General features: G+C 36.1%; 3 protein-coding genes across 3 annotated transcripts; 2 read left to right on the top strand and 1 right to left on the bottom strand.

The window, feature by feature from the left end:
- Positions 1–189: 189 nt before the first annotated feature.
- Positions 190–707, top strand: LOC138895586 (uncharacterized mitochondrial protein AtMg00860-like). The gene is made up of 2 exons (XM_070180293.1): positions 190–309; positions 405–707. Exons 1-2 carry the CDS (start codon positions 190–192, stop codon positions 705–707), a joined length of 423 nt encoding a protein of 140 aa, XP_070036394.1.
- A 1,354-nt stretch (positions 708–2,061) lies between these two features.
- LOC138895585 (uncharacterized) lies at positions 2,062–2,499 on the top strand. Its single transcript, XM_070180292.1, has one exon. The coding sequence runs from the start codon at positions 2,062–2,064 to the stop codon at positions 2,497–2,499; it is 438 nt and encodes a 145-aa protein (XP_070036393.1).
- A 1,128-nt stretch (positions 2,500–3,627) lies between these two features.
- Positions 3,628–8,431, bottom strand: LOC104086447 (65-kDa microtubule-associated protein 1-like). Its single transcript, XM_009590695.4, has 10 exons — positions 8,291–8,431; positions 7,383–7,475; positions 7,033–7,236; positions 6,659–6,907; positions 6,357–6,572; positions 5,808–5,963; positions 5,409–5,720; positions 4,651–4,738; positions 4,222–4,370; positions 3,628–4,087 (listed from the first exon to the last, which is right to left on the bottom strand). Exons 2-10 carry the CDS (start codon positions 7,452–7,454, stop codon positions 3,791–3,793), a joined length of 1,743 nt encoding a protein of 580 aa, XP_009588990.1. The 5' UTR covers positions 7,455–7,475; positions 8,291–8,431; the 3' UTR covers positions 3,628–3,790.
- Positions 8,432–23,733: the final 15,302 nt, after the last annotated feature.

Raw genomic sequence — 23,733 nt, 5'->3', positions numbered from 1 at the left:
CTTCACCAGTACTATTAGTGAAGAAAAAGGATGGGAGTTGGAGGTTTTGTATTGACTATAGAGAATTGAATAAATTGACAGTTAAAGACAAGTTCCCAATACCTTTAGTGGATGATTTAATGGATGAATTGCATGGATCTTGTATATACTCTAAGATTGATTTAAATGGCAGGCTATCACCAAATTAGGATGGGAGAAAAGGACATATACAAAACAGGCTTTAGAACACATTCAGGGCATTATGAATTCAAGGTCATGCCTTTTGGCTTGACCAATGCCCCTGCCACTTTCCAAAGCCTAATAAACCATGTATTTGGAGCCTATTTGAGGAAGTTTGTACTGGTGTTTTTCGATGACATCCTAGTCTACAGTGCTTCCATGTATGAACACACTTTGTATCTCAGAAAAGTATTGGGCATACTAGGAAGGAACGGTTATTTGCCAAACTGTCCAAGTGTTCTTTTGGACAACAGAAGGTGGAGTATCTGGGGCATGTAATCACTAGAGAAGGGGTGTCTACAGACCCAACCAAGATTGAGGCCATGACAAACTGGCCAGTTCCAAAGTCAGTCAAGGCATTGAGGGGATTTCTGGGATTGACAGGCTACTATAGGAGGTTTGTAAGATCTTATGGAGTCATTAGCAAACCCATGACTGAGTTATTGAAGAAGCTGAAGAAGCCTTTCAGAAACTTAAGAAGGCCATGACATCTGTTCCAGTACTAGCATTGGCTGACTTCACCAAACCTTTCATTATAGAGACATATGCTTGTGCTAAAGGAATGGGGGCAATATTAATACAAGAAGGTAGACTAATAGGCTATTTTAGTAAAGCTCTAGCTCTTAGACATCTGGGGTTATCCACTTGTGAGAAAGAATTCATGGTTGTTCTTTCAGTTGTGGATAGGTGGAGGCACTACTTACAAGGGGGCCACTTTATCATTAGAACAGATCATCATAGCCTGAAGTACCTGTTGGAGCAACGAGTGACTACAACTTTACAACAGAAGGGGCTGACAAAATTGCTGGGCCTAGATTATGAAGTCGAGTATAAGAAAGGTACAGAAAATAGGGTTGTTGATGCCCTTTCTAGAAGACATGGAGAGGAATCTGCTTTGAATGCTATCACTAGTGTAGAGCCTACATGGATGGAGGAGGTCATTCAAAGCTATGAACATGACCCTGTTGCACTGCAGTTAATAACAACATTGATTTCAGACCCTACAGGTAAACCTAAATACACTCTACATCAAGGGGTCATAAGGTTTGAACAGAGGATTTATGTAGGGAGAGGGGTTGGCCTGAGAGCTAAGATATTTGAAGCATTGCATCATTCTCCTTTGGGGGGTCACTCTGGGCAACAGGGAATCTATAGGAGGGTTAAGATGATATTCTTCTGGCCTAATATGCAGTCTGACATCACTAAATGGGTAGCTGAATGTGATGTTTGTCAGAGGGTTAAGACTAAAAATATTCATTCTCCAGAATTGCTACAACCCCTACCTATACCAGATACACTATGGCAAGACATTGCCATGGAGTTTGTGGAAGGCTTACCCAGTTCTGGGCATAAGAATTCCATTTTTGTGGTAGCGGATAGATTAACAAAATATGAGCACTTCATTTCACTGAAGCACTCATATACTGCCAAGGAGGTAGCTGAGGTATTCTTATGTGAGGTTTACAAGTTACATGGACTACCAAAAGCTATAGTCACAGACAGGGATACCATCTTTACCAACCAATTCTGGCAACATTTGTTCAAATCTATAGGGACAAAGCTAAATTTAACTACCTCTTATCATCCACAGTCTGATGGACAGACTGAGAGACTCAACCGTTGCTTAGAGGATACTTAAGAGCCATGGTGTTCTCCAATCCAAAAAAAAATAGTTGAAGTGTTTGCCGTTAGCTGAGTGGTGGTACAACACAAATTACCACTCTTCACTCAGAATCACCCCCTTTGAAGCTTTCTATGGGTTCCCTCCACCACAGGTTCCCATGGGGTCACTACCTCACTCTACACACACCTGTGGGCATTTGCGTAGCCCAGAGACAAACTATGTTGCAAAATCTGAAGGAAAATCTTCAAGTGGCTCAAACCAGAATGAAGTTCTTTGTAGACAGAAACAGGACAGACAGGAATCTAGAGGTCGGAGATTGGGTTTATTTGAAGTTGCAGCCATACAGACAAACATCAATAGCCGTGAGAAGGAACTTAAAATTGAGTGCTAAATACTACGGAACTTACAAAGTATTACAGAAAATAGGCTCAGTTGCTTATCGTTTAGAATTACCTCAAGGGTCACAGATTCATCCAGTCTTTCACGTGTCCCAGCTCAAAAAGAAGGTTGGGCCCCACATCAACCCTCAGCAGCAATCTCTAGTGTGTGATGGTGAAGGCAGGGTCCTAGTACAGCCGGTGGCCATCCTTCAACGGCGGATGGTAAAGGTTAGGTGTAAAGGTGCTGGTACAATGGTCGAATTTAGGCCCAGATGAAGCCACTTGGGAGGATTGGGGATACATAGCAAGTCAGTTTCCTGATTTTGTTCGTGAGCTCTGACCTTGATGGCAAAGTCGATTTGAAAGGGGGAAGTATTGTTAGGTCTCGGAGATTGAAAAAAGAAAATTAGGGTCAATTGATGGATTTAGAAGGTAGAGTGTTATCAATTAGGAAAGTACGACTATATTAGACCTTCCAGCTCATGTATACGTGTATTGTTTGGGTTGAGAGTCAGCTTAAGTGAATAAAGGAGATTAAGACTCGTAGTCGGCGCAGATTCATTTTAGCTATTAGTAGGCAACGGTGGAGATTAGATTTTCAATTAGCTAAATATCAGCTAACAGACTAACGGAAAGGCAGTTATGCACCGATAATTCTGATACCCTAACTCTCTCTCTCTCTTCTCTCTCGATCTAATTCTCTTCCTAATCATCTTCTCTTCTTCTTCTTCTTCTTCTTCTTCTTCAGGAATCACCATGGAAGTTGCAGAATCTAATTGAAGCTTTAGTTAGTTCCAATTGAAGCATCTTGTATTACGAATCGTTTTAAATCATGGAAGTTCAGAATCTAATTGAAACTTTAGTTAGTTCCAATTGAAGCATCTTGTATTACGAATCGTTTCAAATCAATAAAACGATGTTTGTCTCAATTCATTTTCTTTTTCTACTGATTTCATTCACAATCATTACGTTCTTAAAATTATATTTTCTAATCTTAGTGTTCAAATTGCCCAGGTTTAGAGTCGCCACATTTATAGAATCATATACTCCATCTCGGAATAAAATCAACTGAAGGATTTCCCTCAAATCCTAGAATAACATCTCACTTTTGCACATCGATACTCAACCTAAAGAGATTTGCATTGCATGTTTAGGCATTGCATGTTTAGGCATTACATATGGTAGCTATCTCTCATACCATCACCTCACCTGCGTTCCTCCAATTCCTGTCATAATTGAGCACTAAATCAAACTAATCTTGAGCAATCAATGTTCTTGAATCTAAGTTGACAGGGCTAGTCTACAACTACCCAGTTGTAACAAAAATACTCCTAGACGATGATCAGATATCGCATCACTACAGTTTGGTATAGTGCTTCCGTTTTCACAGAACAAGAGCCAATATTTCGAGAAACTTTCTGATATTAATGACTATAGCACAAACTATTAGGTCTACTCTCTGATCACTCACTGTCCACATACTTATCCTACTACATGAACTAGACTAGTAATGACAATAGAAGACATCACAATGGTATATGAGTACACATCTCTTGTTCAGCAGTTACTAAGGTGTGCTAGGACTATGCTCACTTCCAGAAATGTGAGAGGCTGCATCATCCTTTGTCATGGCAACATAGTTCAGAGGAGCAATTGGTCTGGTGTCTCTCTTCCCATCTTTATTAGTTGACCTGGAACCGTTTTGGTGGGAATTAAGTGACAGCCTTCTGCTTGTCGGCCCATTGGCACTGCCATTTGCTCGTGGGCCTGTTACCTTCTTTGGACCAAGTGGTCGAGCAGGGCTTGGCGTTGATCCAAATACTGTTTCTTCTTTGCTTATCTGCTCATGGAACTTCTTCTGGTCCTGCCGGATACCAAATGAAACATTTAGTGAGGCCTTCAAACTATTCTTGGTATAATGACAAGCAAAAAATTAATGCAAAATCAAGCTTCTCTTCACCAATTAACTCCAGAAGAGGTAAGAGACTGTGGACTTACCCTCAACCTTCTTTTCTCTTCTTCTCTGTCGTGCCTGAGCATCATATATTCATCTAGCATGGCAAGTAGTGGAACGCCATCATAAGTGAATGTGGTGTCTCGCTCTTGCTCCCATGCTCTGGTTTTTGCAACCAAGGAGTCCACAAGAGCTGCATAACCAAATTTAAAATTCAGACTCAGCGACATATGCACCAGTAAAATGAATCTTGTTTAGCACAGAAAGGAAATGGATCTTAAATTGTTACTTCCAAGTCAAGTAAGAAAGAATCCTTGAGCTCCTTAAAATGGAAAGCTGAACTAAGTAATGAAAGACACTAAGATAGATCCTTGAAAGTACTTGCATCATCCCAGAAAAATATCAAGCAGAGCCAACACCAATACCCAAAATACGCAGTTTTAACATTAATGTAAAATGAATTTGGGATTTACCTGGAATTTTGTTGACCAATATCCGAGCCTTTTCAGCCCTCTTCAAATTTAAGTGTGCTCCTCTACTTGCATTATATCGGTTGTCGTCCTGTTTCACCATTATTTATGACATGTTATCATCATGATTCCCGGGGAGAGATACCTTTATGTTGATTTGATGAACGACAGGCATGGAAACCCCATTTTACCCAAATACCAAAATGTTTTTGGTTTTAAATCATATAACTAGCAAACTTCACTTACTTGTAGTTTCTTAGTTACCAAATAATGTAGAAGTGCTGGGGAAGAACCAAAATTGTGTTTTTGGGACAGATGTCTACTACAGATTAGTGGCATATAATTGTATGTAACACATAAGTGTATAAAAGTTAGCAAGTTTCACCAATGCCGTCAGTTACTTTTTATCTTAAATATGATGACCATATTGAAATTCATATGCAGCTTCTTACTTTAGATTTTCATTACATAAGTAGCAAACCAGTAGTGTTCAAGAGATCTCAGTTCACACTCTCATTAGAATGCTTTACTAGCTTCTTGAACTGGATCACTAGGATATATATTTTGAAGCATATCAAAAAAGTGAAAGGATGAAAAAGGGCGCATTCTCTACCGAATACACTGACAAATCAAGCTCTGCCAAATATACTTATAAATCAAGTTCTACTCATCCCAAATGCTCATTTACAAGACAGCATGAAGAATTTATCCACACAAAAAAGAGAGAGGAAAGACAACATGAAGAATACAAGAGAATATACCCTGTTGTAGTCTTCAAGCCAGCTCTCTTCTTCACAAGCTGCCATCCATTTCTCAACTTTATCCAATATTTCTTTCCTGCTATGAGCCTCTTCTTTTGCATTTACAATCTGATTGTCCATGTCAGCTAGTAACTCTGCAGGATCAACATTCCCAGAATCGATCAGTGCCATAATTTTTTCTCGAGCAGCCTCCGTATCAATCTCTACGTGGGCACGAGCATAAATGTCTTCCAGTTCAGCCTGCCTTTTGAAAGCAATCTCCTTCATCTTGCTAGCTTTTAGTTGATCAAGCCTTTCAACTTCTACTTCAGCCTTGACAATAACAACAGAAAAGCAGTTAGTGACAAGCTATTAAAGCACTTGAAGTGGATTCTAAGATCAATCTCCACCTCCTAATACCTGTTCAATCAGATCAAGAGCAAGAGCCCCTGGAATGGCCACTTCATCTACTGAAGCTGATATGTTGCAGGTAACATGGTCAAACAAGCTCCTTTCTTCTTCTGGGGTATCCATCAAATTCCATAAATCGATTAGCTGAGTTGCTAACTCTTGAAGCTGCATGAGGGAATACAATCAGAAGGGAGTGGAATTCAAAGAGGTGGGGACTGAGTGAAATGTTCATCATGTGGACGAGAGATAACTGGCTATAACATGTTTGAAGTAAAGTGCTAAACTAAGTACTGTCTACAGCTGTCATATGCAGTTGAATGAATTGTGCAAGGTCCAAATAGACTGAAACAATTCCAAGGAAAGAAACTCCAGCCATGCACACAGGATGGGCAAGCAGAGAGTGAGATACTCTGTTTAAGCAGTATAGACGAGTAGTGCTTGGAGGATCCAAATTTTGAAGAATACACATTGCAAAATATGTCCAATGTATTCGGAACATGATGAGAAGTAATAATAAGAATAGCGAAATGATCAACTTAAAAGAGTAAGGACATTTACCTTATGCAATCTCTGCTTCTTATCCTCCTTTAATACTAAGACAGTTTTAGCCAGACTTGACAGAGTATCATTGCTAATACTTTTTGACTGTACACCAGTTGAATCATTCAGGCTTGGGTGAACTTCTGTGACAGTACTGAAGAAGTCCATGCCAAGAACAGCACAAAGGTCATGCACGGTACTCACAAGTTCAAGGACCTTCTGTAGTCTCTCACTCTGCAAGATCAAACAAGAAGGTATTGAGTATCTAACAGGAAGCAGAACCAGATAAGCAGCCTATAAATATTTTCTTGTTGTTATACCTTCTCTTTTTGGAGCTCTTGAAGCTGTGCCTGAAACTCATCCAACTTTTTAAGAGATAAATCAGATTCGTCCACTGTAAGACTCTCAACTTGCTCGCGAGTTCCTGCAATCTCACTGCTTATCTTCTGAATTTGTGATTGCACATCAAAAAACTCTTTTATCCTATCATCTTTCTGCTCCCACAGTTTTTCCAGTGCTGGTGCTATAGCTGCAAGCTGTTCCTTGATTGTACCTGAAGTCTTCTCAGGCTAGAGAATCAATCACAGGAAGGAAAACAGACATAAGAAAAAGCAAGCAACATTATGACTTCAAACAAAAATAAGTATAAGTAGTTCTGTCCATCCAAAACAAAAATGAAGTAAAGGTCACTCACAATTCCAACATATGTCTTCTCTCCCAGGGCTGATAGCAGCCTGGAGAGTTCAACTTTGGCATCTGCCAATGCCTGAAGAAGGTGAGCCCGTGACTTCACAGCCTGGTCAACCTTTCTCTTGTAGACATCCAGGCACTCTTGGTCTATCTGAAGAAGCATATTGTCCCGCTCATCATCAGTTTCACCGACCTCATCCCAAATTTGCTGCATCAATAGACAAATTTCTTTCAGCCATCAGCTACATTCATATAGTATATACTTTAAGAGAATACTTGATTGGTTCCTTTAAATAATTAGTTAAAAACTGAGGCTAAATTCACAAACAAATAAATAAATAAATAAATAATTGCCTGCAGCTTTTGTAGTAGGGAACCGCAAGTTGTTTCGTCAAGAACAGGAGCTTGAGCATCTGCTTCTGCCATCTTCACTCACTTGGACCAATCCTGAAAATGATTCCAAAAACCAAGCTAAGCTTTCAACCTAGAATACATATATCTTTCTTTCTTTTTTTGATGACCGAGTAATCCATCTGGGGCCAGCCTGTAGGACAACCGCTGCCTTCAGAACTCGAGGATAATGAGTCCGCTACTCTAACCTTCTCCACATAAATACCAGGCTTAGCTCGTATGGCTCGAACCTATGTCCTTAAGTCACAAGTCCCTCAACTTGTGCCACTTGAACTAAGCCTTGGGGGCGACCCAGAACACATATCTCAGGGATTGATGATGAAATTTGCAGAAAGTTACACAGAATAAATGGCATAACCACAACACTAAAATGAGCTATTGAGCTGTCACTCCATATTAGTAGGCCACAAAATATTCAACATTACTTAAAAATTGGTTTAACACCTCTACTAAGTTTTAGATATGGGGAGGAATATCAATTCTTATCTTTTCAAATTTTCACCTTCGCTTAAGAAATGCAGTTGGAAACTGCTAGATTAAGTCACATTACAACTATGAGGAAAGCATTATAATTTTGAGTAGAGCAAAAATAAACAGGAAAAATCCTCCAAGTAGAGAATATCCAACTCTAAGCCCTCACATTTACACAAATGCACATAAAATTGAAGGCCAAAAAAGTACATTCACAACAATCAAAACGCCATAGTAACTCGAAAATCACTTAGATCTCAGTGAATCGTCTTCAAAAGAAGTTTATTCAAAAAGCCATAGATGCACTATAAATGCGTAGCTCATTGCTCGTTATAAAACGAAAAACAACAACAGAGAGCTGAAATGAAGAGAATGCTTACCTGGATTAGGGTTTTAGGGGAGATTTTGGGCTCAGATCTACGGATTTCACTTGAGAATCAGTATATGAGTGTTTGTGTCAATCAGAGTACGGAGGGAGACAGGGGGGTGGGTGGGAAGCTTAAGCAAAGGACTGAGAAAAGGATATATTCAGACTTGAAAAATAGAGAAGTGGGGTGGGGCCGTGAAAATATAAAATATTTCTTAACACTTGCCACTGTATTCAGTTCAAATTACCATCTTGACACTGAGAGCCAGTGGAAAGTGGAAACTGTAGAAACGGACATTTGACTGACTTGACCAGACCTGGTTTGGGTCTTAGTGGTCAAAACGCTAAACGAGAATTGTCATTTTGGGAACATCCATGAATGAAAATATATTCTGTTTTTATTTTCTTTTTTTGCTATTTAATTGAGCATTATGTTTGAAGAAAAATAAATTTTAAAAGTGTGATATTATTTGTGTAAGTATATAAAAAATTTGATGTGCATGTATAAAATTGAAGTAATAAAATCATAGCACAAATGTCTTGTCATCCAATAAAAATTGCTTTAATTGTCACTCAAGGTAACTCTAGTCGTGAGTACTGAGTAGCATATTGATCATTTTTTTTTTTTTGAAATAAAAGTCTTACTTAGATATCATAATAAGAGCCCATTTGGACATAAGAAATTTTTTTTTTTTTTTTCAAAAACTTTTTACTTTTTTTCGTAATCAGCGTTTGTTCATAAAATTTTTAATTTTCACTTGAAGATGCATTTTGAAAATTTTCGAAAATTTAAAAAACTCAAAAAAACTGTTTTTCAAAATTTTCACTCACAAAACTTCAAAAACAACCCAAAATTATATTCATGTCCAAACACAACTCTAAATTTCAAATACCATTTTTACTTGAAAAATATTTTGACCCTATTTTGAAATTTTACAATTCTTATGTCCAAGCGCTCACTAAAGTTTCAAAAACTCCATTTTTACTCTTTCGAATTCTTAAACTCGACTTTATAAAAGAGAAAATGTTCAAATATTATGATCCCACGTTCTTTTAAATATTAAATATTTATATTAACAATTTCACTTTCATAATCATGTCAAATGAAAAATGGACGATCAAATTAAACAGTGCTCTTGAATGCAACACATAAAGGTTCGTCACAGAATATTCATTTGTGATATGCATTTCATATATTTTTATTATTTTTTATGTGAGAATATTTGCCTGTAGAATATCTAAATAAAATTTCGTTAACGATTATTCCTAATTGACTAAAATATCTTATTACTAAAACTAGATAATACTCGCAAGATATCTAGGCTAGTCTAGCTTCCAACTGGTGGGACATTAAATATTTCCTCCGTATGCAATGAGAATACAGGAAAAGCTAATAATTAAAATTAGTAAATTAATTCACTCCATAAACGTTCAGCTATTAAAGAAGTTAAAGATTTAATATTTAAAGCAAGCTAAAGCTTGACAAAGCCACACAAGCCACTGTGGCTATATTTCAAAATGACAAATGTATTAGCTCATTCTAGAAGCCTATGCAAAAGAAGTATGAAAAATGTCTAATTGCATGAAAAATTCAAGACAAGTGTTGTCATGTTTCAAACTTCTCTTAAAGCCTATAAATAGGCATTCAACATAGGTAAAAATCATCACCAACTTTTCTTGCTTTTTTATTCTTCACTAGTAGTATTATTGTCATTTTCATGCCAAGTAATACTACTACGGAAATTTTTGATGGTGCTATCAAATTTGGTGTTGTTTTCGTTGCTACTGTTTCAGTTGTCCTGCCAGATATCCATGATGTTGCAAATACGTTATTACATCCACAATTTTGGTAGACACTAATATCAAAACACAGGTATGTGAATAGACATGATTACATATCTAATGTTAATATTAAAACCTTCGAGAAAAATACACTTCAATGCAAGAGAAGAATTGGGATAAATGATAATCTCGCTAAGTCAAAATTGAATTTGACTAAAGCGGATAATATAGTTGTTGCGGTCATTTCCCAAATAAATAATGTGACCAATGTGAGAGATTGGGTGATAGACTCTAGTGCTACTAGGCACATTTGTGCAAACAAAAATGAATTTTTGTCATACACCTAAATTGAGGAATGAGAAGAAACTATTTATCTCGGTGACTCAAGGACAACTCGCGTTCTTGGGAAAGGAAAAATTCTTCTCAAACTCACATCTAGTAAAACTCTAGCATTGAGTGATGTATTGCATGTTCCTAATATACAAACCAATTTGGTTTCTGTGGGATTATTAGAAAAAGTTGGAGTGAAGATTTCTTTCGAGAATGATGAGGTCGTATTGACCAAAAATAATATTTTTGTGGGCAATGGATATTATAACCATGGTTTATTTATGCTTAATATTTCTAATACTAGCAATGAAAATGCATCTTCTTCTGCCTATATGGTTTAGTCTTTTTCTTATGGCATGCTAGACTAGGACATATTAATGTCGCGTATATAAGAAAAATGCAGTCACTAGGCTTAATATCTGGTTTAGACTCAAATAATATTAACAAGTGTGAAATATGTGCTAAAACTAAAAGTACTAGAAAGACTTGTTTTTCTGTAAATAGAGAAACTGAATTATTATCCTTGATTCACACTAATTTAGGCGATCTAAAGCAAACTATGACTATAGGTGGTAAAGGATATTATATGTAACTTTTATTGATGATTTTTCTAGATTTACTAAGTTGTATTTGCTTAGAAATAAATATAATGCCTTTAATGCTTTTATTTCTTATAAAACTGAGGTTGAAAATCAACTTAGTAGAAGAATCGAGAGAATTAGATCTGATATAGGTGGAGAATATTTATCTTTAAATAATTTTTGTAAAAAGAATGAAAGTATTCATGAAGTAACTCTGCCTTATTCACCTGAGTCAAATGGAGTAGTTCAAAGAAAAAATAGAATATTGAAAGAAATGATGAACTCTATGTTAGTTAGTTCTAATGCTCATGATAATTTATAGGGTGAAGCTATCCTATCTGCTTGTCACTTACAAAATAGAATATCATATACAAGAACTAGCAAAATTCATTATGAATTGTGGAAGGATTATAAACCAAACTTGAAATATTTAAAAGTGTGGGGATGCCTTGCTAAAATCATGTTGCCTAAACCCAAAAAGAGAAAAATAAGTCCTAAAACATCTAACTGTATGCGTATTGGATATGCTGAACATAGTGTTACATATAGATTTCTTATTTTAAAAAGTGATGTGCTTAATTGCAATACTATAATTGAGACAAAAAATGCTGAGTTCTTTGAATATATTTATCCATTGTCTGATAAAATTTTCCATACACCTGTTGAAACAAATAATAAAATTACCTCTAACAAAGAACTGAGAAGGAGCAAAAGGCCTATGAAGGAATGTTTTTCTTATGGAAATGATTTTCAAACTTTTCTTCTTGATAATGAACCATCGAATTATTTTGAATCTATATCTTCTTTTGATGTTGATTATTGGAAGAGGCAATAAAAGTTGAAATTGATCGTATCATGAAAAATAGTACATGAATTTTAACTTATTTACCTCCTGGTGCAAAACCTATTGGTTGTAAATGGATTTTCAAAAAAAAATCTAATCCTAATGGATCTTTAGATAAAGCTCGGTTAGTAGCAAAAGAGTTTTCTCAAAATATAGATTATTTTGATACATTTGCACCAGTGACTAGAATATCTTCTATTCGAGTTTTAATTGTCTTAGCTTCAATCCGTAAGCTTTTTATCTATCAAATGGATGTCAAAACATATTTTTTAAATGGTGATTTAGAAGAAGAGATTTATATGGTTCAAGCTGAAGGCTGTATCATTCCTAGACAAGAAAATAAAGTTTGTAAATTAATTAAATCTCTTTATGATCTTAAATAAGCTCCTAGGCAGTGGTATGAAAACTTTGAACAAGTCTTACTGAGAGATGGTTTTTCCTCAATTGAGGTGGATAAATGTATTTATACTAAAGTGGTAGACAATGATTATGTGATAATATGTCTATATGTTGGTGACATGCTTATATTTGGTACAAATTTAAATATTGTGCAAAGTACAAAATTATTTATGTTTGCTAATTTTGATATGAAAGATCTGGGTGAAGTAAATACAATATTGGGAGTTAAAGTTATAAGGAGTGAATATGGAATATTATTGTCACAAGAACATTATGTTGAGAGACTTCTTAAGAAGTTTAAATATTTTAATGTCACATCTGTAAGCACTCCATTTGATGCTAACTCTCAGTTGAAAAAGAATAATGGTGACCCAGTTGCTCAGTCTAAATATGCTCAGATTATTGGAAATCTGATGCATTTAATGAATTTTACAAGGCCGGATATAACCTATAATGTGTGTAGACTGAGTGGATATACTCATAATGTAACGACCTGACCGGTCGTTTTGAGAGTTAGAGCCCCAAACTCCTATTAACTGCTTTCCCCATATCTATTTCTGCTATTGTGACTTGTCGGGATGATTGGTTTTGAGTTTCGGAGTGTTTTGGGACATTTAGTCCCTGAATCAGAGCTTAAGTCTTAAAATTTGGACCGTAGTCGGAACTGTATGAAGACGGTTCCGAAATAGAATTTCGTCGATTTCATTAACTCCGTTGGATTATTTTAGGCTTAGGAACGTGTCCGAAATGTGTTTTGGGAGCCCGTAGCTCATTTTGGCTTGAAATGGCGAAAGTCGAAATTTTGGAGTTTTGGACCCGTAGTAAAAATTTTGATATTGGGATCGGAATCTGATTCCGGAAGTTGGAGTAGGTTCGTAGTATTGAATATGACTTATGTGCAAAATTTGGGATCAATCGGACGTGGTTTGGTTGGTTTCGGCATTAGTTGTCGAATTTGGAAGTTTCAAGTTTTTTAAGTTTGAATCGGAGGGTGATTTGTGTTTTTAGCGTTGTTTGATGTGGTTTAAGGATTCTATTAAGTTCATATGATATTTAATACTTGTTGGTATGTTTGGTTGAGGTCTCGGGGGCCTCGGGTGTGTTTCGGATGCTCAACGAGTCATTTTTGGATTTAGAGAAGTGGCAGATTTCTGGTATTTTATTGTAGAAAAATCCTTCATCGCGTTCGCGAGAGGTGCCTCGCGATCGCGTAGAGCATCTAGGAAAAGCAGCTAAGTTGTTCTTCACGTTCGCGATGTTGTTCCCGCATTCGCGAAGGTGTGGGACCTTAAGCCTACGCGTTCGCGATATGGTCCTCGTGTTCGCGTAGAGGAACGGGGCAGAGGGAGCTTCGGGCATTAAGCCTACATGTTCGCGAAGAGGTTCCCGCGTTCGCAAAAGGTCCGTCAGTGGAAGGTACACATTCGCGAGAGGCCCCTCGCATTCGCAAAGGAGAAATTTTGGGCTAGCGGAATATTGTTCATCGTGTTCGCGATCGTGATGTCGCGTTCGCGAAGAAGAACGCACATGTGCAGAATTTAAGGTTAAAAAATGAGGGTTGAGTTCATAACACAAAAAATTGATTGAGAGCTCGGTAGAAGGCGAAATTTGGAGAGATTTTCGGAGGAAGTTTTTGGGTAATGATTCCTAACTCCTTTATGGTTATATTCCACTAATCTATGGTTGATTTCATCATTTAATTCGGAATTTGGGGTTTGAAAGGGGAATTTTGGTCGTATTTGAGTAATTTTTATATGGTTAGACTCGTAAGTGAATGAGTATTCGTATTTTGTGACTTTTACCCGATTCTGAGACGTGGGGCCCACAGGCAATTTTGAGTTAATTTCAGAATTTTTGTTAAAGTGTTGATTTCATTAATTAGATGAGTCTATTATGGTTATATTTATGATATGTAATTGCTTTTGTCTAGATTTGGGCCATTCGGAGCCGAATATTCGTTGGAAAGGCATTGTGACCGATTGATTGAGCTCGGTTCGAGGTAAGTGGCTTTCCTAACTTTGTGGGGGGAGGGGGGTATCCCATTAAGTTTTGGAACTATTGTGATATGTGAGCGCCGTGTACGTGAGGTGACGAGTACGTATACGGGCTAGTTGTGGAAAAACCCAATTTTCTTACTGAGCAGCAACTTGTTTTCCTTTTATTTTTAGTTATACCATTTTAATGAGTATTAATCTATTTTCATTCTTAATTGAGTTATTCGAATATGTGTAGCTATCCTGTTCAGTCTAATACAACATGTCTGTCTTAATTGCTTATGTGAACTCTATGCAGCATGCTTAGTTAATTTTCTGCTTCTTCCTTGACTGGTAAAGTGGTACTTAGTCTAAATCGTAAGATTCTGTGATGTAGTTGCATTTCTATTGTTTGCGTTACATATTTACTTTGGGACTACGGAACGGTATTACGGGAGATCCCCATGTACTGCATATTTACTTTGGGACTACAGAACGGTATTCTGGGAGATCCCCTTGTACCGCATATTTACTTTAGGACTACAGAACAGTATACCGGGAGATCCCCATGTACCGCATATTTACTTTGGGACTACGGAACGGTATTCCAGAAGATCCCCATGTACTGCATATTTACTTTGAGACTACAGAACTGTATTTCGGGAGATCCCCCTGTCTTGCATATTTACTTTGGGACTACATAACGGTACTCTGGGAGATCCCCCTGCATATTTATATTTGGAACTACGAGATGATATCTCGGGAGATCTCCTATTGTGTTTTTGTGTACTTAGCTGTTACCTTCTATGATTTCATTATTATTAAATTTCAGCCTTTATTTTATTGCGGTATTACACTCTATATTGTTTTATTATATATTTACCAGTAGGACCTCACCTGACCTCGTCACAACTCGACCGAGGTTAGGCTTGGCACTTACTGGGTACCGATTGTGGTGCACTCATGCTACTCTCTGCACATGCTTTTCGTGTGCAGATCCAGGTACTCCTTATCAGCTGCACTATCGGTGAGCCGGAACAGCTTTGGAGACTTCAAAGTATATATGCCGCGTCCGCAGATCTCGGAGTCCCCTTCTACTCTTTCTAATGTCCATTACCTTCTGTATTTTTCCTTTGTTAGACTCTAATGTATAGAGATATAGATTTTTCTTCTGTAGTTTGTGATTCACGATGTTCCGGGTTTTGGGATTGCTGTGTATTTTTGAATGGTTAGTTGTTACAAATTATGTTTTCATTTTATTAGTCCGCAATTGTTAGGCTTACCTAGTCGTAGAGACTAGGTGCCGTCACGACGTCATACGGAGGGGAAATTTGGGTCGTGACACATAATCCCAACAGAGAGCATTGGTCTGCATTAGCTAGACTAATGAAATATTTGAGAGGAACCATGAATTATAGTATCCTATATAGTGGATTTCCTTATACTTTAGAAGGATACAGTGATGCAAACTCGATCTCTGATTCATATAAGACCAAATCTACTAGTGGTTATGTATTCACCCTTGGTGGTGGTGCAATATCGTAAAAATCAGCTAAACGGACGATCATTGCCAGATCGACTATGAAATCAGAGTTTGTAGCTCTGGAGTTAGCTGGCTCTGAGTCTGAGTGGCTAAGAAACTTCTTAGCTAATATCCCTTTAATAAAGGATGTATTGCATCATGTGTCTATGCATTGTGATTGTCAAGCGGCAATAGCCATTGCAAAGAATAAATCTTATAATTGTAAAAGTAGACACATAAAATTGAGACATAATGTCATAAAGCAGATGTTGAGCGGTAAAATAATTTCCATTGACTATGTGAAGTCAGAGATAAATTTGCCTGATTCTCTGATTAAACATGTGGAAAGAAAATTAATTTTTCAAACCTCATAAGAGATGGGGTTAAGGCTGACAGGTTGTCAATAGAGATGGTAACCCAACCTATGTGATTGGAGATATTGACACTGAAGCACTAAGAATTAGTGCTTTACTGCTACTAATTGAGAGGTTGAGTTATAACTCTTAATGAATTCATAGTCCTTATTGATGGTGTATTTAAAAGCAGTATACACTTGATGAATTTACCTATATGAGAGTGGAGTGAGGCCGCTCCTATGAGATTTTGGCCTAATCTCTAGAGCTCTCATGAATAACCAAGCACGCGCATGGCCTAGTGGCGCAAAACCGCGTTGAACAGCAAAATCGTGAGGGTCGAAATGTGATTGATAAAATCTCTGACTTACAATAAGAATTATTGGTTCATAGAAATATTATATTTCACCAGTGATTCTGTGGGTCAAGCTTTATCGATCAAAGTTTGGTTCATAGTCCAAAAGACACCAAACTCATTACATTTAAACCATACAAAGGTAGCAAGTTTATTTCAAAAAGTCTTTGAAATAGTAGGGGACTATGGCTATATTTTAAATCCTGAACGACAAATGTCTTAGCTATTCTAGAAGCCTACGATAAGTGACAAAAGAAGTATGAAAAATGACAATTGCATGAAAAATTCAAGACAAGTGTTACACCCTTGTCATGCTTCAAACCTATCTTAAAGCCTATAAATATGCATTCAACTTAGGCAAAAATCACGAGCAACTTTCCTTGTTTTTTCATTCTTCACTAGCTTCCATTTGTTGTCTTTCCTTCTCAAAATTAGTAGTTTATTTTCTTTTGTTCCCTCTTTTAAATAGCTGGGTTTGTAATTTAATATTTTGCTGATTCCTCTTAAGTAGAGGTAAGCTTGTTTAATCTTGGAGAAATATTTTACACTGCTAAAATAGTTTCTTAGGATAGTTCCCAATACGACTCAAGCCAATTCGTGTATTTCTACTCACAAATAATATTATTGCAGTTATATTATAATTTTTTCGTTGTCATTTTACTACAACCACTTCTTGTATTTGTTTTGTGACAAAAAAATATATACTAATACACTTATTCAATCGAGTCAAACTCTCTCTATCTATCTATCTATCTTTATCTCTTCAGTCAGTCAAACACACACACACTCTAGAGTCAAATAAATTCTATATATACACACAAACATACACGGATCTAGAATTTAAAAGTGGCGGATGCCACAATTTCCTTTAATGTACACCTTGTAATAACTAATAGCCATTTTTTTCGCAAATACAAAAATTACATCTCATATATCAAGAAGCAAATGCATTTTAAAGAAAGAATCACTCATTATAATTAAAAATACAAGTAAAATTAATATTTTCACTAAGAAATTATATTTTTTTCTGTATACTAAAAATAAATGTGCATAAGTAAAATAACATCTCCAATAAGGGAATTATACCAATCACGATAAGAAAAGTAAAAAAAATATCTTCAATAGTTTAATTATACCATGTACGTAAATGCCGAATTGGATAAACTACAAGTTCCCAAAAATCAAAATCATAAATCTCATATTTTTCTAAGCAACGCTTAGAAATTTTTATCATAATTTAGTAGTAAATGATTTAAATTATATTTAATAATCATAGAATAGCACAAATTTTTATGTTATAATAAAAAAAAAATTATCAAAATTAAATTTGATCTCAATCCAAAATTCTCATCAAGACCCAAGGTTTTCGATTTTAAAAGAAGAAAAATAACTGATTTAAGATTAAGAGACATGATTATTTTATGGAATTTTAAAAATTTAAAGTCTTCTATTGCTAGAGATTACAGATAAGATAATATAATATAAAAAAAATATTAAAAAATAATAAACGACAAATAGAAAATTGGGAGGTCTGTGGAAAAGAAAAATTATTTGGACAAAAAGAAATAAAAAGAACAAAGAAAAAGGGAACTCAAGCAAGGTTCAAAATAAATTAGAACTTGGATGTTACACGTGAGAAAAGCTTTCACAACAGTATACCAGCCATGACACCTTTATCTTGTCACGACCCAAAATTCCACCACATGCGTCGTGATGGCACCTAGTCTCTAAGACTAGGTAAGCCGATTTCAATTATATTTAATAAAAAAAAATTAAATAGGTAATCAAAACTAACAGCGGAACAAATATGAATATACAACCTCCCAAGACTGGTAGTACTGAGTCAAGAACTCTAATACATGGGATGATCACGAGGACCGAATATACAATACTGTTTGATTAAAAATTAACAGTACAATGAAAGGAAAAGACTCCAAGGGACTGCGTCGACCAAGCAACTCTACCTTGAATCCTTACGATCCAGCTTTAACTCTGCTCAAGTCCGATATCTCCAATACATGGCTTTGCACAAAAATATGAAGAAATATAGTATGAGTACACCGTGGTCGGTACCCAATAAGTATCAAGACTAACTTCAGTAGAGTAGAGACGAGGTACAGTCAAGACACTCACTAGTCTAATAGCCTTTGCAATATAATATACAAAATAATAAGAAACAAATAACAATAAATGCAACATAAAACAATCAGTGATATGCACTGCAGACAACAAGAACACCATTAATATCGCTCAACAATTAATAAATACAATTACACTCAATTAATTGAAGTTTTTCAAATAAATATCTTTTACATATAATTCTTCCAAATAACTCTCTTTCAAATATAATTTCTATAAATAAATATCTTTCAAATATAATTCCTTTAAATAAATACCTCTCAAATATAATTTCTTTAAGTAAATATCTTTTGAATATAATCCTTTCCAATAAATCTTTTTGAATAAAAATCCTTCCAAATAAATATTTTGAATATAATTCTTTTAATTAAAAAGTCACCATGTGATACTTCATTTCATAATCATTCAACCACGGGTCTCAGCCCATTTTTTAATTTTTTTTTCATAAACACGGGTCTCATCCCTCTTTCATATTTCCACAGTACTTCGAGCCTATAGTTAAATTATCATATTTTTCCGGCACCTCGTGCCCTCGTTTCATATCACAATTGCACGGACAATTCACGTGTCAATATCATCATTATTTACTCCCAGCACCTCGTGCCCACATTTCATATTATAATTCGTTTAGCAATAGCCACAGACCCCAATTTCAGCATAAATCAAACTATTACCAATTTAACAACAACAAGACCAACGACACAAGATATAAAAATAAACACAAGAAATATCATAAATATCACATAACAATCACCAACGTAACAACTCCACATCATCACATATCACCACAATAGCCACCCTTATCCTTCCTATAGCCACCCTTATCCCTCTGCCCTTACAATATCAATAGCCACCCTTATCGCTCATATAGCCACCCTTATCTCTCCTATAGCCACCCTTATTGCTCCGGCCAGACAATATCCCAACACACATAACAGCAGTGAAATGCTACCCTTATACCCACATAATATCAACAATGGAATGCCACCCTTATATCCTCAAAATAACAACTCACACAACATAACAATTTACATAGAAAATTATCACGGCAACATAACAAAAATCAATTCACATTATAGTTTGCCCAATGGCCACAACAAATTTCAAGGATATAATACAATCAATTAATTTTACAACAAATAGCCCAAGGCTCCACACAATGTATATAAAACCTCAAAAACAATCAACAGAGATAGAAAAATAATCAACATAGGGCACACCTTCATTAATCCAAATTTAGATAATTATATTAACACTTCTTCTTAAGCTCATTTAATTAATTATTTACAGAGGGAAAAATTCATTATGAAATTAGATCCCACGAGTATCAAACCATCAAACTCACGGAATTCACAAAAATATATAGGTAATATGCACATCAAATCGTTATATAAAAATAAATTCAATAAATGCGAATTGAAGCATGGCAAATAGATGACTAAATAAATGCCAAAAATTATCCAATTTACTATACAATATGCTCAAGCCTTTAACTCAATAAAACTGAGTACGTACTCGTCACCTCGCGTACACGGCTTTTCACATTTCACAAATGGCACATAAGACTCGATGCCTAAGGGGTAATTCCCCCACTCGAGGTTAAGCAAGACACTTGCCTTTTTGAAGTTATGCCGATATTTCAAAATAGTCGTCTTGCTTGAATAAATCCTCCGGATAGCTCAAATCTATACAAATTAAATTCAATTCAGTAAATACTAATTATAGGAATAAATTTCATATGGAAATACTAATTTTCCAACAAAATCCTAAATTTAACTCAAACATCATTTGTGGGGTCCACATCTAGGAACCCGACAAAAGTTATAAAATACGAAAGCCCATTCAACCAAGAGTCTAACCATACCAATTTTACCAAAATCCGACCTCAAGTCGACCTCCAAATCTTCAAATCCCTAAGTTCAAACCCCCTGATTTACACCTCAAAAACATGTAATCTAGTCGGATTATTCGATGATAATTCAATATTATGGAGTAAAAATGATCACAAGGGATTTACATCAAATTTTTCCGTGAAAACGTTGCTTAAATATCGCCCAACCCGAGCTTGATATGCCCCAAAATGGCAAAAGCTCGGAGCCCATCTGTTTTTGTACTGCCCAGGGGTTTTCGCACCCGCGGTGCTTTCTTCGCACATGTGGTCTTCGCACCTGCGGCAAAAATCTCGCACTTGCGATGTCCGTACCCGCGGTGATTTCTTCGCACCTGCGGTCTTCGCACCCGCGGCAAAACTCTCGCGCCTGCGATATCCGCACCCGCGGTAATTTCTTCGCGCCTGCGGTCTTCACACCCGAGGCAAAAATTTTCACACCCGCGGTGCCTGGCCAGCCCTTGCATTTTCGCTTCTGCGACAAATGCCTTGCATCCGTGAGTTCGCACCTGCGGCCCTTGTTCGCGCAGGTGCGATCATACCAGATGCCCATGTGCTTTAGTTCCTCCTCCAAATCCAAATTCGATCCGTTAAGTATCCGAACTCACCCGAGGCTCCCGGGACCCCAACTAAATACACCAACAAGTCCTAAAACATCATATGAACTTAGTCGAACCTTCAAATCACATCAAACAACGCTAAAAATACGAATCATACCCCAATTCAAGCCTAATGAACTTTGAAACTTTCAATTTCTACAAATGACACTGGAACCTACCAAATTAAGTTCGATTGACCTCAAATTTTGCACACAAGTCATAAATGACATAACAGATGTAATAAAATTTTCAGAATCGAATTTTGACCCCGATATTAAAAAGTCAACCCCCCGGTCAAACTTCCCAAAAATTTGACTTTCGCCATTTCAAGCTTAATTCCACTACAAACCTTCAAATAATTTTTCGGACAAGCTCCTAAGTCCAAAATCACCATACGGAGCTATTGACATTATCAAAATTCCATTCTAGAGTCGTTTACTCGAAAGTCAACTCTCCGGTCAACTCTTTCCATTTAAGCTTCTAAATAAGGATTGTTCTTTTAATTTAATTCCGAATCTTCAGTAAATCAAACTCGACCACACCCGCGGGTCATAATACATATTGCGAAGCTACTCGAGACCTTAAGTCACTGAACAGTGCGTAAATTCTTAAAACGACAAGTCGGGTCGTCACATATCTAGTTTGCGGGTAGAGGTGGCAAGATCAAAATTTTAATCTAGTTTAAGAAAATTCTATATAAGCATATGTACTTTTACCAACCTAATGGGTAGGGGTTGAAAAACTAACCCAAACCCGCCCAAGCTTTAATGGGTTTAGGCTAGAACGATTTGAAAATGGGTTGTTTTGTGTTAGTCTAAGTTAACCCATAAAAATTATTAGTCCAAATGGACCCATGATGTTGACCAACCTTGACCCATGAAAATGTTCAATGTTAGAATTCTACCTTGACCCATGTGCTAGAAAATAGGCCAAATATATAGACGGCCCCTTAAAATTGGTTCCAAATTCTATTTTAACACCTTAACTTAGTCTGTTTTCTATTAAATACTTAATCTTAACATAAAATATGCCTATTAGGGGTCGTTTGGTAGGGTGTATAAGAATAGTGCGAAATAAGGTGTATTAGTAATGTATGAGTTAGTAATGCAAGCATTAGTTATGCAGATATTATTTCTTATTTACTGTTTGGTGTGGTGTATTAAAATTATAATGCATTGCATGATTTTTAAGAAAAATAGTTGTTTACAAAAATGTCCTCCATATTCTCAAGTTTTAAGGGACTTTAAGGATAATTTTGTCTTTAACCAACCTAATGCATGCACTAGTAGCCTTGGTATTACTAATACCATAGTTTTCTATGCATTACTTATACATAGGATAATACCAAATATGATGTATAACTAATACAAGTATTAGTTATACACAGGTTGAAAAAATATACCAAACAAGGTATTAGTAATGCATAGAGCTAATGCTTGCATTATTTTTTCTAATACCCCCTACCAGACCACCCCTTAGACACAAATCATGAGGTGGCAAAGTGAGTATATCACACTTCTTTTTGAGAGCGTGGATACAAAATATTGTGTGTCAATTGAAGATTAGACTATAATTTTTCTTCCATCTCCTTTATCCGGCTTCTCTGCAGATATCATCCCACCATGCCACCTCCATAGACACTATCTTCATCACCACCTCATTTTCACCTCCACTATTTTGGCCAATTCCTCCACATGTATTTTCACAGCATAAAGCACCTCCATCTCCCGCCGAACTATCACTGTGAAAATCACCTCGAACTCCACCGCCTCTCCACCATTAGAAACAAAACTTCGCATCATAATTATAAAACTCCACAGCTTCTTCAAACAATTCCAGACCAGATACCCCCAAATTCGCAATTTCAAGCTGGTAATTTATAAATTTCTCATTGAAGAAGAAATCAAAATACCAACATAATAATACCAGATGAAATTGAAAAGGAAAAATAAAAATAACAGAGGATAAAGAATTGAAACAGAGGATAAATTTCTTCAAGGGTTAGTGTCTTATTTTAGGATAAAAAAAGTTCTTGGAAAGTTCCACCGGAAAAATAGCCAATAAGACTCCATTAATGGAGTATGATCATGGCTTTAAAATAAAAGACAGTGATGGGCTTTTGCCGAAGGAACCAGAGGGGTCAACGGCACTGGTGTGGAACTTCACCTACTGTCGTTCTCTTAGACAAATAATAAAAAAAAATGGTTAAAAGAGAGAGTTTACTAGTGAGAGAGATTTGACAGAGAAAGGGGCAGAGTGATGATTGGGAGGGATTTATTTAGAGAAGAAGACGATAGGAGAGGCTAAGTGGAGAAGGAAAAAAGTTTATATATTTGTTTTTGGTAGTGGTGGGGTTATATTTTTTGGGGGGTATATTGTTAATATATTATTTGGGTTAAATACATGTGAATTGGACTAAAAATAATTCGTAAAAAAAATATTTTTCAAATATTTAAACCAACCAAACATGAAAAAATTAGAAAATATTTTCTAGGCCAAATACATAGAGAGTCCCTTAAAGTTTGCTCCAAATTTCATTTTGACATCTTAACTTAAATTGTTTCCTATTAAACACTTAATCACAACATAAATAATGCTTATTAGGCCATCGTCTAACCACCAGTAAACAAAAGTAACAACGTGAAGTCAAGCGCGATAATGTGGCAAAAAAAACAAATTAAATAACGGAGG

Source organism: Nicotiana tomentosiformis, chromosome 7, assembly GCF_000390325.3.
Source record: "Nicotiana tomentosiformis chromosome 7, ASM39032v3, whole genome shotgun sequence".
In the NCBI taxonomy this organism is placed as follows: Eukaryota; Viridiplantae; Streptophyta; class Magnoliopsida; order Solanales; family Solanaceae; genus Nicotiana; species Nicotiana tomentosiformis.
The sequence above is the reverse complement of the archived record's forward strand: the minus strand, read 5'-3'. Positions and strand labels throughout refer to the sequence as shown.